At 35.7% G+C, this 17,522-nt stretch overlaps 1 protein-coding gene across 1 annotated transcript; it reads right to left on the minus strand.

Moving 5' to 3' along the window:
• On the minus strand, positions 1 to 4,573 carry LOC130748592 (probable beta-1,3-galactosyltransferase 2). The gene is made up of 11 exons (XM_057601820.1): positions 4,103 to 4,573; positions 3,004 to 3,100; positions 2,680 to 2,741; positions 2,383 to 2,594; positions 2,202 to 2,265; positions 2,006 to 2,078; positions 1,720 to 1,840; positions 1,408 to 1,495; positions 1,180 to 1,305; positions 979 to 1,088; positions 1 to 552 (listed from the first exon to the last, which is right to left on the minus strand). Exons 1-11 carry the CDS (start codon positions 4,210 to 4,212, stop codon positions 404 to 406), a joined length of 1,212 nt encoding a protein of 403 aa, XP_057457803.1. The 5' UTR covers positions 4,213 to 4,573; the 3' UTR covers positions 1 to 403.
• Positions 4,574 to 17,522: the final 12,949 nt, after the last annotated feature.

Consider the following 17,522-nt stretch of genomic DNA (forward strand, 5'->3'; position numbering starts at 1 on the left):
TAATTTCAACTTGGCCAAACAGAAAATTCAGATTTAAATGTCAGGAAAGGTGGCAATAGCAACCAAAGTATACATCTGTATATATTAGGAGCTTGTTAGGCATGAACCTATTAACATATAGAGTTGCCTTTCAAGCATCAAAGAATGGGTTGGTGGGGACTATCCCATGCTTTCTATTCTGGTAGCTACCATGGCTAATCTCCTTTATTAAAATGCAGAAGTTCCATGGGGCAAGTCCTTTCTCTTTCTTTCCTCTCGCACTCTCTCTGACTCCTGCTCTCGTGTAAAATGAAAATTTTTCTATACTTATCAAAACTATATAAAGAAAAGAAAATGCTGCAGCCTAGTTTCATTGCTATAGTTATAATCTTCCTGAGCGGGGAAGAGCTCTCCAAGGTGCCTTCTAGAATGTGGCACTCCACAAAGCTTTCTCACCTTCGCCGCATCGCCTGTGCACCTCTTTGATCCTTTCAGCAGACCTGCAAATTCCACTGCAGGTCCAATCAAACGAAGCAACGCAAACGTTGCCTGCCTGGGCCTTCCATTCACAATCTGCAAGAGTAACAAGAAGTTCAAGAATCTGAAACTGTCGACCACTTATTATTCCTTAATCAAACCAAATATACAATGATTTGATAACATGTATATTCACAGAGGTCAATATCTCTTAGAATTTGGGTTTAAGATCTAACTGTAGACCGAAAGCAAGCTCAGGGTGAGGATCTTTCTACCCTTTATAAGGACTACTTTGGCATAACACATCCTTCATGACGAGAGCTAGACATCTGGAGCCGCAAAGTTCGCAGAATTGAACATTTGATAGGCTCTGATACCATTTTAGAATTTGGATTAGGCGTAACTCTACCTAAAAGCTAGCTCAAGAGTGAAGATTGCTCTATCCTTTAGTATTTTGGCAATTTCTCGAGTCAATGTAGGAACTTAACAATATTATCTATAAATGAATGAAAAAATCTTCACCTGGTGGTGTACCACAGCAGAGTCTACGATCATCTATGTGCTCCACATCAAGTCCAATAAACCAAGATCCTAGTGAGACATCCTCATTGGCATACTTGTGAAGAACCTTCCTGAGACAGAAAATCATGCATCAGCATTAAGTCCATAAATTTGACTTCAGTTTACTATTTCCACCCATAAGCGAGACAATGAAGGACTTACTGGTTAAGTGAAATATATTTAGCAAGATCTTTTGAAATGGCATACAACTGTCCCGTGGCGTGACGGAAGTACCTGTTTCCATTCTCGCCAAATTTCCAATATTCTGGTTCATGGTACCTTACCCCTCTGCAAGAAAATTGGGAATGGCAGGTAAGAAGCCAGAAAAAGTATTACAAATTAACAACTCTTATATTAAATTGAACATGGATAAAAGAAAATAATTCTCACTTTTGAGAAAGAACAGGCCCAGATTTCATACATCCAATGTAAACCCGCCGTTTTCTTCTGTGTCTAACTAAAGTTTGTCCAAGTGTAGCTGGAAACAGATTGAATAGGATAATAAGACATATTACCATAAAAAAAAAAATTCAAGATTCATACAGAATATAGAAACATAAACCATGTCTAGTATATGTAGAGTTCTAAGATGCATATGAAAGAGAATTTATGTAGTGACCATGTAGAGCAGAAAAATTTAAGTTTGAATCACCAACTCCTCATGCAAGGTCAGATTATCATGAGATTGAAAAAATTACATACCTATATTTACATGAACATCATCATCAACTTTGATATAGAATTCAGCATCCCACAAGTTAACAGCAGTGGCAAAGTAGATCTTTGTCTTTGCTGACAATTCAAGGTACCCTTCAACGTGATCCTGCAGAATCAAAACAAAATGATTTGAAAACCTTATTTTTTTTCATTTCAAATAAATTTGGTTATGTTATCTTGTCAAGTAAAAGTAGCAAGTCTTAACAAAATGACTAAATGAGAGAAGGGACATGGGAGCCGGAAGCGTCAATAAGACAAAGAGGACCATTACCAGCCTTAGGAAATCTCCATGCTTCTGATCTTCTGCTTCAATAGCTCTGTCTAGGATACCCCCTGATGTTGCACTGCAGAAAAGAGTGAAAAAAAAGTTCATTTTACAATTCATTCATAAATTTAAAATAAAAACAAGATATAGTTGCATGACAACTATGTAATAATAAAACCACTGAAAGAAAGACGAGACTTACCTATGACCAATTACAAAGCGGATGACAATGCCCTTCTCTTCCTCTAGCTTCTTTCTTTTCTCACCTGTTTTCAATGTTATCACAAAACTCAACATCAGAAACCATCGCCAATAGTAAACAGAAAAAAAATGTAACAAAGCATGATAGAACACAATTAGTAAGCAAGGAAAAAATTATGAACCTGATGGCATCCATGTTTGACGAACCGAGTCTCTTCTTTTCCGGCTGCTGAAAGCAGTGTTTATTCCTACGACCATAAGGTATCTTCGTTTACCAGATGATTCAGGCATCTTGATATCTTCTGATACAGGAGCACCACTTCTTATAGACTCCTGAGCTGCCTTTGCAGCCGCCAACTCCATCTCCAAGTTCGAAATAGTCTTGTCCAGGGTTCTATATTCAATGCAGTTAAGCGTCTTTGCGATGAACAATAACTTACAAGCAGATACACTATAGGATCATGGTATAAGTAACTTACTGTATGGCATTACTTGTCTTGAAGATGCCTTTGGTTTCGCGCTTCACCTCCTTCTCTTGCAACTAAGAGAAACAATACACTAACTTAGAAAAAATCATATGATGTGAAGCATGTTAATTTGGATCTGCTTCTTTTTCCTCAGAATGAATTTTGTCACCCAGAAGTTATACACAGAAGCTTCTCCTTAAAATTGATTTTGAATTTAGAAAGAAGGTTTTCCAAACATGCTATACATTATAGAATGAAACATTGAATTCAAAACAAACTTTCATTGATAACTAGCACATGATCAAAGACTAAAATTAGAAAGGTAACAGTGCTTACAATTCTGGAATTACAACCCTCAGAAACTAGATTTAGTTTTTCAGCTTCAGTAGCTGTTGTCCTTGCAAGCCCTTTAGGTTCAGGAATAGTCCACATCCTGTTTACACATTTAAATTTCTCATTAGAAAAGCACCACAGTAACTATCTCACAAGTTGCCATTGAAATCAAGTTTCACAGTGAGTTCACAAACATCCTTGAAATCAGAATCTGTCAATCTGAGAGCAATTAAATATTTAAAGTTGTAAGAAAGAAAGAAAGAAAATTATTTATAACACTTTCATGGAGCAAAAAAAATTATTAAGTTATAACACTTTCATGGATCAAACATCCTGCGTTTATTAATTATGATGAGAAAAATAAAATTTGAAACAAAATCAAAATTTGTTAGACTATCACTATTTTATAAGTAATAACAAGGTAGATCCCAAAATAACATCACATTTCGACTTTTCAACAACTTGTAAATATAAATAAGTGCTTCAGTTGCAACTAACATAGAATAAGAGTGGCGATTAGTTATTAGATGTCAGAGGTCTTCTTCACAATTGATTATAAGGCATGTGCAGGAATTTTATAAACTCAAAAAAACATTATTCAAATAAACTCAATAAAGAAATTTGAAGCAGGAATTCAATTAATAGTTCACAAAATTGGTAGATATTGATTGAGCTGACAGAGTGTTAAACTAGAATTGACTTGTCAATAGGAGTCAAGTCAATCAAACAGAGCAACTGATTCAGATCCATTCCACTTCTGCTATGAGTTTTGATGAACATAAGATAGATGAGACAAATATAATCCACTAGAAAAGCTTCTATTTGTAAACTTCAAGAACTGAATTTAATAAGAATTGAAACATCTTCACAAAATCAAATTCATGGAATTTCTTCAGATACAATCAGAATTCAAAGAATTCACACACAACCAGCTCTGACTACTTGGTTATTTTTACTCAAAAACATTATGAAGATCTGAAAAATCAGAACAAACTTGTTTACAGAAACTATTGAACAGAATCATGAAAGCTCTAAAGAAGTAATTATCAATCAAGAATAAGGAAAACAATAGGAAACATGACAAATCATAAAAGTTATGTACCTATTGGTGAAGAACATCCCAGCACAGAAGCTTCCAATACAGAGGAAAATCACACATTTCTTTGTCATGGTGCTTCTGTGAAGCAACTCTCCTCTGCTTTTCCAAGTCATTGCTTTGTACTAACTTGTATATTTTTCAAGCATTCAACTTCACACTCAGAAGTCAAAACCCATGTTCAAAAACACGTTTCCAGAACCAAACCAAGGAAACTCATAACCAGATGAGCTAGAAGCATGAGATGATGCTGGAAAGGAAGCAACTGTGAAACTGGGCACCTTTGAAAAGAAGAAGAATTTGGAGATAGAGAAAGAATGAGAACAGAGAGATGCTCTGTTTTGTTTCCTTTTGACTTGTTTGTTCTCTTCTTTTTCCTCTGCTACGCTATGCTTTGCTTTGTGCTCTCTCTCTTATTCTCTCTCTCTCTCTCTATGTCTTTGCAGGTAAGGGACGTTGAACACAATACAAGTGAGGTGAGACTTGCTAACCGCTCAGTTTTATAATAGCATTTTACCAAATGGTCCCTACTAGGACCATCCTTAATTGAATGTTACTTCAGTAACTGTTTACTGTCATGACACGAATGCCCTCTATCTCCACCTCTATTTTCAGCATCTTAACCATAAAACATGGGGTTCTCTCTTGTGGAGAATGTGGATCCATGCCTATGGGATATGATATGGGTGTTTGGAACATGTTAGAATTAATTGTGGATAATATTGATATGGTAAAATTAATTAGGGTAAAGTAAATAAGATTGCTCACTGAAAATCAATGAGTTACTTTCACATTTAATGTTTTCTAACGTGAATTCTCAAATTTCAATGTACGTGCTGGACATTATTTTCAAGTGAAAACCAAACATGAACTATAAGATGATTTAATAGAACTTGTGAAGAAAGAACTACCAAAGAAGGAAAACAAAAAGGATCTCATGCATCACGATCATTGGATGGTGCCTCGAGCGGGCTATGTTTCACTCCCCGTAGATGGGGCGTATAGCCACAATGAAAACCATATGTAGGGGTACTTTGTGATTCCTAGAGCATTTGGCAATTTGGCTTCTATGCGGGTTGCAAGGAGATGATCCTTTGCTGGTAGAGCTCCATGCAATTTGTTCCTTTCTTATCTATGAATGTTTTAGTTTTAGCTCTATAGTCGTTTGTTTTATGTCTATTGACCAAAATAAAAATAATTTTATTTATATTTTTTCAATTGTGTTTTATCAAAAAATATTTCAAAATTACTTTTATTAAAAAGTCAATTAAAAATATTTTTTTATTTAAAGATGTTTATGTCATTTCATAAATATACTTAATATGTTTTATCTCACTTTTCTTTCCTACTAACTAAACAATTTGAAAAATTATCTAATATTTACTCATTTTCTTTCTTTTCTCTTTCTTACTTCTCATTGTCTTTCTTCTCATTTTTTCTTTTATAACCAAACAAAGTCTTGGTGCTCACCTCAAGAAAATTCTATAACTGGAAATAAAAACTCTAAACAAGTGTGCCTCACAGTCTCACACCCTTGACACGCGTTCATGCTCTTCCATGCAATGATAGTGTCCGAATCAGATGACTGACAATTTCACTATTCACTTATCTCTAGCTACTGGTACTTGCTGCGTCGCCATTTATAGCTGTGATGACAAATATTAGTTGAAGTAAAATTTAATGTTACAGAAACCATTAAAAATATCTTGAATTAACCATGCAACGCTAAAATAAAAGGTTTTGTTCTTTGAACTTTTAGAGCGAGTAACACAAGTTGGCTTTGTATCCTTGATAGGGATATATCATAAGCATATTATCCGTGAATTTGTACTTCTTTTTTGAAGTTCTGGGATAAGAAAGTTGATATGCTTCGAGAATAAAGAGATAATGGACAATGACCTGCTAGAAAGGTTCACCCAGTTGCATTTGCATATCGACATGGTTGTGATTTTTTGTTTATTTGACAGCACCACTAATAATAAAAAAGGTAACCAATATCAAAAAAATAAAATAAAAGAAGGTAACAAAAAAATATGGTTAAGCATCATATTAGTCCCTGTCTTTGTGTCGCCGTCTGATCTAGGTCCCTCGCCGGAAATATTATTGTATATGGTCCTTATGTTTGAAAATTATTTATAGCGGATCCTCGCCGGAGACACAAAAACTGGGACTAATATGATGCTTAACCCAAAAAAATATTATACATATTAAAGAGAAGAGGACTTGAGAAGCACACATGACACAACACTAGTGCTGTAAAATGAAATAAAAATTCAAATGAATGCGAAGTGACGTCTACGGTGTAATATTTGACTACAAAATTAATAGCAAATGGGAATCACTGTCAGATAAGAGACAAGCATGTATGCAATGCATGTAGGGAAACATTGATTTCGTCAAAAATAAAAATAAAAATGTAGGGAAACATTGGCTTCGAGGTGTCGATACTCTCAGGGATGAATCCAGAAATTTGATGTAGTGAAGGTAATATATACATATAAATTATACTACTAGAAGTGAGATATTTTTTATCAAATGAGACACAAGTGAGAACATTTTTCTCCGCAAAACGCAATGGTTGAGGAAGTTGGGTTTAGGTTTCTGCCGCTTCAGTGAGAGGGGAAGATGGTGCAGTGGTGGTTTTGTGTTCAACATAAATCAGGGGAGGGAGACAAAATGGACTTGCAGGCCGCAATATTTCAACGAGGTCACTAGATTTTGAGTTTTTTGCGCGACACGCTCTCCCTCCTTTTTCGTTGACCCGCTTTGTTTTCCAGCCCATACCCCAATAGAATGTACCCAAAACTGCAAAGATAACAAGGACAAGGAAAATGTTTTTTGATTAACATTTTATACCATATTAGAAATTGGGAGGCCTATACTCAACCACAAAAGCTAGTTTAAGAGTTGAGGTTTGCACTACCCTTATAAAGGCTATATATAATATATGCTCTATCTCTAGCCAATGTGGGACTTCCAACACACCCCCTCACATCTAGGAGTACTGAACAACCTGGAACGTGAGATCAACAACAACGGGTGACCCAATTATGAGAGGTCTCCACAACAAACAACAAATAGATCTAGGATATGCTCTGATACCATATTAGAAATTGGGAGGCCTATACTCAACCATAAAAGCTAGCTCAAAAGTTGAGGTTTGCACTACCCTTATAAAGGCTATCTATACTCTATTATTATTAGTATTTTTATTATCATGTTGATTAGGACAAAAGTGACCAGCATCAAAAAGTCATTTGTCTTTATTTAAATTACAAAAAACATTGTCAAGCCCCAAATGTCATAAAACTATTTTCTATATGAACCTATTTAAAGTTGACCCTATATATTATGAGGGACTGAACTGAACATATATAAACTCTTAAAACTATAATCAATCATATTATTATAATAAAAAACATATAAGCATTCATAATTAATTTAGGAGTACAGAATCAATTTAATAGTACAAATGTAAAACCATGCCCATAGTTTCATCAAGTCAGTGCCTTCTCAAACAATCAAAGTGCATATATGCTTAATTGCTTAGAAAACTTCACAGTATCGTGCGTGTATTTTGGAGCTTCTGACCTCTGATTTGCAATTATGAGTTCCCTGAAACTAAGGCACAAAGTATATAAATCATCATTTTCTATTTTGAGAATTGAAATACTTCAACTTATATAGTAAGAGACATAGTATCTTAACATCTTTATTCAAACACTTTCTAGAAAACTTTTCAAGATGAAAATTTCTAACCTACGTTAAGGTTATTTTATTAGTATCATATTTTCTGAATTCTGAGCGTTTTGGAACCAGGAGCAAGATTTTTGTCCTGATAAAGCTAACAAGTTTTTATTTTTACGATTCTTATCATTCAAAATATTTTATTTACTGAACAGTCGGTCGAGGCACGTGACGCAGATTTAGCACCGTGCAACGTGGCGCACTCCAGTTGGATGGGACCCCCACCTCGACATTAGTCACGTGAGTATTGCATTCTGACTCACGTGGTTGCTGCAAAAGCGGAATCTCACGAGGATGACTGACACGTGTCGTGCTTTAGTGAGACCTCATAATCCGACGTTTCCGCAGCCAGCGAAAAAGAGACATCCCTAAACATCATCACTTTGTCTGCGGAGGTCATTTTCGTCATTAATTGTTGGTCCCAATTACGCGCGCATTGGAAAACATGCCTTTTGGTAAATGATTAACGTTAATATTGGAGTTTATGAAGCACTGACATCAGATCTAGTGAAAATGAGAACAGATTTTGAAAGATAATGGTATATAATTGTTCTGATCTATTGATAACTGTTTTTCATTGGTTGGAAATTGGAATATGATATTAAGGAATCTGCTAGTGCTACGTGAAACTGATCTAGCTACATGAATTATCGCAAAAAACCAAGGTGCAACCAAACCCTTAATTACAGATAACTGAATATATTGTTTTTTAAGTACGTGATCAGATTTAGTTTCTAATGATCATGATAGAATATGAATGTATTGGTTATTTTTCCTGGCATTAAGCTAGTTATATTAGGCAATAGTTTGACTTTAGCATAATCTATTTTGTATATATACTGCATTTTGCATTTTTGTAATATGGTATCAAAGTTTATTCTAGATTTATTTGTTGTGAAGACGTTTCATATTTGGATCACGCGCTGATGTTTATTTCATGCTCAGATGTTTAGTCATGAGCGTGAGAGGGTGTGTTAGAAGTCTCACATTGACTAGAGATAAGATCAATCAAGTGCTTATAAATGGTAGAACAACTCTCAACTCTAGCTTAATTATAGGAAGAATAATCAATACATTCATATTCTATCAGATCATATATGCATTGACATGCATGGGCGGATCTACTTGTAAGTGAGGGGGTTCAATTGAACCCCCTGAACAAATTTTATTTCACTTATACCCCTATATAATATATTTTTTGAACCCCCTGAAATTTTTAAATTACACTAGTAGACTAAGTTTTGCACCTATTTGCACTAAAGACTTACTCCTCTCACTCTCTCACACACACGCGCACTCAGCCACTCATCCTCTTTCTCTCGCTACCCTAAGTCTCACCCAACTGAGATGTGAGAACTGCAATCAGAATCATCGGATGCAAAATAGTTCAATCTCAAATTATGCTTTCTTTGTTCAATTTTTCTGTTTCGAGTTAGTTACTTAATTCTTGAAGACAATCAAATTATTCATTTATCTGATCTTTACTGAAATGGAAACGTTCAATGAGAATAATATATTTTTCTGGTGTTTTCAGTTTAGATTTCTCACCTCAGTTGGTCAATTTAAACTAAAATATTTTGCATGTGCATATATACATAAATATTAATGAATCATACATACATATACATGTGCATATATACATAAATATTTGCAGATACAAAATTTCAAGTGACAGGTACTTTTTCCTCTGTTTTTACTTATTTGGGCTGCTATTTTCGTTAGTAAGTAAAATAATAAGAGAAAGTCGCTTTTATATATTTCTGCAAGTTTTATGTAAGATTTAACTTTATTTACTTTTCCTTCGATTGAGGGGAGAAAAGAATTGCTATTGTTAGTGTAAATTGTTCAACGATTTCATTATATGAAATCACGTAGAGGACAACTATGACTTGTATAATTTATGATGTATAAACATATTAAAGTTGTTTTTAATTATATTTTTACCGATGTGTTCATGTGAAAAATTTGAACCCCTGGCCGGGGGTCCTGGATCCGCCACTGTTGACATGTAACATGAAAATGAGTATATATGAAGAGTAATAGGAGTATTTTGGTAGTATTTTTAATCAATGTGAGATTTGTACTATATATTCTTCGGTCTATACATTTAAAGCGTGAAATTTGCAGGATTGAATATATGTGGGGTGACTCATATATATGTGAGGTCTCAACACAAAATCTAGGATATATTCTAATGTCATGTTTGAATTTTAAAGATCCTACTCGGTTGGTTTACAAATAGATTGGGGACTGGGTAGTCGTGTAGGTCGGTTGAAAACCAACATATATAATGATTCCTTAAGCAAACGACTACTCAACTAAGAGACTAAGTTATTCAATGCAAGTTCCTAAGCCACTCCCAAAAGCTCTCAATGATCGCTATTTATGATTGGTGTATGAAACAAGAGTATTGAACTAAAGTAAGGACAAAAATTGGATAAATAAAGAGTTAAATGACTAAAGATATATTTAAAGTGATGAAAGGCTGTAAACAAAGTAAAGCGCTAAAAAATTAAAGTGTCGAAAGTAAAATGATAAAGATAATGCAACATTTGTAGTTTGATTGATTAATGAGTTGTGTATTTGTATAAATGACCACTCCTCTATTCATAGGGACAATTTCGGTTAATCTACGATAATTAACAAGCACCTACCACTACCCACATTTCCGGGTGTTTTACAAGCATTTATAAGTCGTGGTGTATTGGTGGTTTGCTTCTCCCGATTATCCTGGAACCTTGCTTTAAGCTAGCCTTTCTTGCATCAGTTGGTCATTAAGCGGCAATTGTTTTCCCTAAATTGAAGGGAGGAACCGCTCAGTATTTTTAGTAAGTGAGGACCTTCTAGAAGCTCTTCAAATATCTTCTATCACGCATTTGAAGATCCATGCACCTTTCCCCAAATCTTGTTACATTCAAATCATGTTGTTCCTTTCTGTTCTTCCACTGAATAATCTCATGCCTTCGCTTGACATTCTAAATGGCTAATTTGTCACACTGGAAGACGAGACGTTTCGGCTACTTTCGTAGTCGTTATGAATTTTTTAGTGCCAATTAACTCTAAAAAAAATAACATAGAGGTGAAAGTTACTCTAGCTTCATAAACCTTTCTAAGAACTTTTTGGACCATTTTTTAGTTATGTGAGATTTCTAACAATATTTGAACAACATAAAATAAGAGTACTTATTTCAGAGTCTTTCTATAAGAGAAGTTTTGTTAAATATTTTTATTTAAAATATGTGCTAACGGTCATTTGCATGCACCGTGTGTCAATAATTATTTAAACATGATAAAGATAACTAATTAAAAGTTGTAATGATTAGATATAGGGGCCGATGAGAAGTTTATCCATGTGGTGCAAAGCATGAAAGCACGTTACTAACACAGAGTAGGGTAGCTAGTGAGGAGTTCCACCATGCATGCATGTGATTGAAGCTAGTTTGAATACAACTTCCACATGTTATATGATTATAATTAAGGGCAAGGATGTGGGGAACGTTTGATAAAATAAAAGTTAACTGCCTTATGATTTCAGCTCCCCTCCTGCTCCATATGGTACACATTACATTCCAGCTGGTCATGCCGTATAACTGTATAAGTGAGATCAGGAACAACAAATTAAAAAATTCTCATGTTTTTGTGGGTGTCCACCCTCGTGAAGTGAGTTGCTTTAAGTTTTTCACAAAAAAATTATATAGAAAGATATAATATATAGATGAAACTCGAAAGCAAGGGACATACAGCACTAAACAAGACTGCAAAGCACATGAGAACTTTTGGTAGCTCTCTGATGTGTGATAGATTATTCACACTTCATTTTCTCATTTATCTTATTATTATTATTATTTTGATAAATTTTGTGGTATCTTAAAAAGGAATTTGGGTGTAGTATTCACATTAAATAATTCAATAGATTATTATCATGTTATTTAAGGTAAATATTACATCTTTAAATTTTACTTTACTTTTCAATTAATTTTATCTCATGAAATTCATTTTTTTAATGAAAAATGTACGAGTGGTGGAAACGAATGATGATGATGGAGATGCGTATAAAATTATCATGGTTGATGGATGAACAAAGCTCAGAAAACACAACTCGCAAATCTCAGGTCCCTAAGAATAGAACGCTGCATTACTACGATATAACAAAATCAAAATTTTAACTGGGATATTAGTCTTTATTATTGAACTAACTCATTTTGAGTATCACACCTTAATCTGACTTAAGGTACCACAACAATCACTTTCATTTTTCTTCACATCTCTTTGTGCAATTATTGTAACTAATTTATTTATTTTTTCTTTCTATCTCACTTAAATGTGAATGGATTTAAAATGTCAATGAACTATATATTATTCCTTTTTAATACCCTAGTACCCTAGTGTTCGAAGAAAATTTCAAAAATTATAAAAAGGTGGGAAAAGGTGGAAGTAAATAATGATAGGCTTTGATTTATTAACATTAATTTTCTCTTTATTTTTAGAATTTTTAGAATTTAATTTTTATACACTAACTATTCTTTTCATATTTTAGATTACTTCTCTTGTTCTGCTTGATGGCAGAGCTTCGTTGTGGCAGGCCTGAGAGTGTGGTGGTGCTGGCATCAAGCGTATGGGCAGTACTTGTAGAAGACACTCTAACATTCAAGTCAGTGAATGAACAAACAAAGAATCCATGAGTCTTAGAAGTTAGAAAATGATAAGTATGAATGACATGTTACATAAAAGAAGAAAGAAACATGTATTTACAGGCTCGGTGTTCGTGTTTGGAGTCTCTACAAGTGTAAGAGAAGTTGTTTAAGTGGAGCTTTCGGATGCACAGTTGGCTTGGAGTCGTCGTGCTTAGGCTGTTTATCTCGCCCATGTGTAAGGTCGCTCAGACACTTTGCCAGTTGAGTCAGGATGGTACGTTCCTGAACCAGGTCGCGTTGGCCACTCTTATGTAGTTTGCTTAAGAGAAAACACTTGTTTTCCAGCCTCAATGTCGTCGGGTGAAGCTTAAGAGTCGACCAGAACAAGATGAAGGGAATCACGTGGACAATTACCGCAGCAGAATAAGAATTCCCTTTTATGAGCTAGATAGACTTGCGAGTTTATGTTTCAAAGTTCATAAGACAAACAAACTAGAGAAATTAAGATTACCTCTTGAAGATGTGTGACCAACGAATCAGTGGAAACTTCATCTCTACAGAAGTCCACTCGAGTGCTCCTACTTGAAACGCTCGCGACTCGATGTGCTAGCGGAGGTAAGAGTCGAAGTTGTCTAACTAGGTCTCAACTTTCTAGATATGATCTAGGTGCTATGCGATCAGTGGTGTAAAAGATACGCAAATTCCGATGCTATTAACACCATTTCTTGTAGTGAATGTTGATACGGTGCTTCTTCGGGGGAATGTGAACTCCTCCGTCGTTAAACCACGTCAACGGGGGTATCAGCAAAGAAACTCCAACGACCAAGTCAAAGTGGAGAAGTAAGAGTGGATGATTGAAAATTGAGTGTGTATACCTATATCGTGTGATCGGACCCACCTTTGACGTCACTAAGGTTTGGAGTGTCGTGATGAGTACGAGGTACAACTAAGGAAATAATTTGTTGGATCTTCTGAAACGCCACTTAATTGAACGAACGGGGGCACGTTTGTGACTGTATTGAGGGCTTTGAGCGCCACACTCGCTTCTTGAACAGGGAATCATTGATCACTTGGGATGTGTTAGACAGGGATATGTCAAGTTACGCCCTCGATCGAGGTGGATTCACTACATGGATGCAGTTGGTTTGTGACGGACCCAAAGATTTGGTGCTCACACGTGGTTAGGTATAAGACACAGTCTGCAGTTATTCATGATCGAATGTGGGATGTAATCAGTCGCGAGGAATGGCTTCGGATTGCTTATGTATGATGTGTGTAATTCAGTTGTATCTTACTCTAAGGCATATACCAAATGGGATAGGGGTTGGATCTAGGTGTGGTGCGGCTGGAGCAATGACCATTTATCGGGTACCGGAACAACAACGACCCCCTAACTCAACATGTGAACTTAGTGTGTTTATGATGGTTTCTACTTATATATGTAATCTGGGAGTGTTGATCATTTATCATTTATCAAAATAGGGGATCCAAAATTAAAAAAACAAAATCGATACCCAAATATGTATATGTAGAAAATCGATTAAAATTACTGATTTTTTTTTTAAAGAAACGCATACGTAACGTGATTTGCAAAATCTATACCTTCCCCTTAAGCTGAAACTACTTGAAAGGGAAATTCAAAAAAAAAAAAAAACTACTTGAAAGGGATCATATTCGCGCATCAACCTATAATAATTAATGAGTGAAAAGCTAATATAAGCTGAAAGAGAGATGTTAGATGTGATGACAGTGAAGGATATATGTGATGTTTATAATTAAATAGTCAGAAAGAGAGAGAGATACCTTGCTTGTAATATGATTCTTTTGTCACTTATTTTGTACGACTATTTCTACAAGTACCCCCTTCATTCTTAATTTCTTGATGAAGCAACAACCCAAAGCTGCCATTGCATGAGACATTACTAACTGCAGCACGAGCTTTACTAACTGTAGGTTGGATTGGTTCACCTGCTTTTGTCACAGAAATTATAATACTTTGGCTGACACACTCAATAGTTTAGACAATTAATTTGGTTTCTTACTCAACAAGTGTGAGTAAGGATGTGTTTCTTGGTTTAACACCAGCATCATACGCTAATCATAATCATGTTTGAGTCTGGAACATTCAGATTATTATGGGTTAAATCTCTTGGCAGAAGTATTACTCAAACATAAAATTTTAATTCAAGAAAATCAAACTGTAAGTTGTAACAATTGAATCAATCACCTCTTTATGGAGGGAGGATGTGCTTTTGCAGGCAGTTATGGAATGAGAAAAGGAAAAGAAAAGAAAAGGAAGTGCTATCTCGTCCTAAACTTTGCCGACAATAAACTATCAAAGGATTTACCAATTTGCAACTTTAAGGAGACCATTCTTCTACTCTTCAGTAATAACTAATGTATGACACTTTTTTAGCAAATGGGGCTTATGATCAAAGCATGATTGTAAGCATTACTCTAATTGAATTGTACTCTTCTTTTCCCCACTAGATTGTGTATTCAGAGAGCTAAGAGGAACTCACGGAGCCATGATTCCATTTTTGTAAAATTCTACCATAAACAAATAAGAAAGAGATCTGAAACAGGGGTTTCCAGGTCCCACTAAAACTACTCACCAACTAACTTTTTTTCAGATATGCATTTAACATGTTCACATTCGTGGACAGAACACAAAATAAGTCCAAACATCTTGATGATTCTTGTACGTTATGCATTTAATTTAATACTGTAACAAAGACAAACCCAACCAAAGTATTGACAAAAGGAAAATCCATGTAGGATCGCATTATTTCTTATTCCTTTCTTTTTTTCCTCAATTTTTGGATGTAAATTACCTGAAATTCCCCCCGATTACCACAGCTAAACCTTCAGAATTGAAAGCTGTTCCCGTATGGGTGCTATCTTCTGAATCTGCATTACTTAGTGACCCCTTATCCATCTCCTGACATGAAAATCCCAAACGACTATCTTCTTGTCCACCCACATCAAATTCGTTTGCTGCCATAATTTCTCGAGACTCATCTTCTTGTTCTGAAGAAGAGGATTCTTGCACCTTATCCCGATGAAGTGAATTTTCGTCGCCTACTGAGTCAGCATTCCCCACCTTGCTTTCTGAGTCAGGTAACACGTGAGTACACTCATAAGGGATCAAGGCTGTTTCTGAGTTTACACACATCCTAGTCGGTAATTTTTCAATTGGGTCATGTGTAAACTCAGAAACAGTCTTGATCCCTCATGAGTTTACTCAGTATTGACGCAAAACTTCCAGCCGCTGGGTATTGGTAAGGATGAGAAGGTTGATGTCTCTCTGCTTCAATTTGCAGATGATGCCCTGTTTATGGGAGAGGCAAGCATTCAGAATGTGAGGTCTGTAAAGTGTCTTCTCCGCTGCTTTGAATTAGCATCAGGTTTGAGGGTAAATTTCCACAAAAGTAAGTTGTCAGGTGTATCTGTTGCAAACTCTATAGTGGCCCGTTTTGCTTCAATCTTGAATTGCAGGACTATGGATATACCTTTTACTTATTTGGGGGTTCAGGTTGGATGTAACTCGAGAAGACTGTCAACTTGGGATCCAGTTGTTCAGAAATTGAAAAAAGGCTTAATCCAGTTTTTGGTCCCTAACCTTTGTCATAAATATGACTTTAGTCCATCGCCGGAGTAAAGGTGGGGATTGGTCCCCAATTTTTGGTAAAATGATTGGTTTTAGTCCTTCTGACCGGTTGGGTCAAGTGTCAACGCCGGAGCTCCGCCAGCTGATGTAGCCCTTGCCACGTCATTTAATGAAGTCCAAGTGGTTTTTTTTTTCTTTCTCATTTAAAAAAATAAAATTAAAACACTATTAACCCTCACTAATTAACCTTTAACCCTCACTAATTAACTTTCTTTTTAATTAATTCAAAAAAAAAAACCATCTATTTTCTTATCAACATCTTCTTCTTCATCTTCTTATTCATCTTCTTATTCATCTCCTTCAACCCAGGCAAATGACTGATCTAGCACTTCTTTTCACATTTTTCGCATCATATTTCTTCCATTTGTAACCATCATCCACCCTTTTTCTCACGTTGAATTTGTCGGTGACCATTTGTAACCATCATCCACATAATCAATATCTACTGCAACATGATCTTTCATTCTTAGAGTTCCAGTTTGTTTTTGAGAATCCAACAATTTTTCACCAAAAAAAAACCCCAACATTCAGCGCCACCGCCACTAACCCCCTTCTCACCCAACACCATCACCACCGAAAACTATAAACCATAATCGCGTGACACATCAAACCCAATCCCAGCTAGATGGCCAGATCTGCGTGAGAACGGTTTAGAAGAGAACAGGTGAGGGCTTGGTTCGAGATCTGCTAGATGGCCTCTGTCTTGTTCGCACGCCCCCGCGCCGCCCTCCTCTCCCTCCGGCGCGTTCAGATTTGATTGTTCTCTGTTGTTGCAGACATTTTTGTTTGTTTGTGTTCTGAGAAAAGAAAAGGGAAAACAGAGAGAAAGGAAAAGAGAAACACAAAGAGAAAGGGGAGGAATGAAATGGAAGGGGTAATAAGTGAGGTAGAAGAAGAAGAAAAATGGCACTGACACTCCTCCCAGATCCGAAAAATTCCTCAAAAGATATGGGGATTTTTCCTCCTTTCCAGATTAAGTTAAATTTCCTTTTTCCATATTTTTTGGTTTTTATTTTAAATAATTTTATTTTTTAAATTAATTAGGTTTTTTTTTTGAAAAAAAAAAGCCACCTGGGCCTCATTAATTGACGTGGCAAGGGCCACATCAGCTGGCGGAGCTCCGGCATTGACCCAACCGGTCAGCAGGACCAAAACCAATCATTTTGCCAAAAACTGGGGACCAATCCCCACCTTTACGCCGGCGAGGGACTAAAGTCATATTTATGGTAAAGGTTGGGGACCAAAAACTGGATTAAGCCTTGAAAAAAGGCTCTCCTCTTGGAAGAGCAAACATCTCTCTTTCGGTGGAAGAGTTTGCCTCTTAAAAAGTGTTCTGACTGCAATTTCGCTATTTTACCTCTCTTTTTTTAGGATG

The sequence above is a fragment of the Lotus japonicus genome, chromosome 3 (genome assembly GCF_012489685.1).
Source record: "Lotus japonicus ecotype B-129 chromosome 3, LjGifu_v1.2".
Classification (NCBI taxonomy): domain Eukaryota; kingdom Viridiplantae; phylum Streptophyta; class Magnoliopsida; order Fabales; family Fabaceae; genus Lotus; species Lotus japonicus.

What these genes read in the sequence shown, in the direction of transcription:
- LOC130748592 (XM_057601820.1), bottom strand. Translation starts at nt 4,212, where the DNA reads ATGACTTGGAAAAGCAGAGGAGAGTTGCTTCACAGAAGCACCATGACA. An exon ending in GGGATGTTCTTCACCAATAG is followed by an intron (nt 3,101 to 4,102) that starts GTACATAACTTT and finishes ATGTGTAAACAG; the next exon opens with GATGTGGACTATTCCTGAAC. An exon ending in CTGCTGTGGTACACCACCAG is followed by an intron (nt 553 to 978) that starts GTGAAGATTTTT and finishes TTACTCTTGCAG; the next exon opens with ATTGTGAATGGAAGGCCCAG.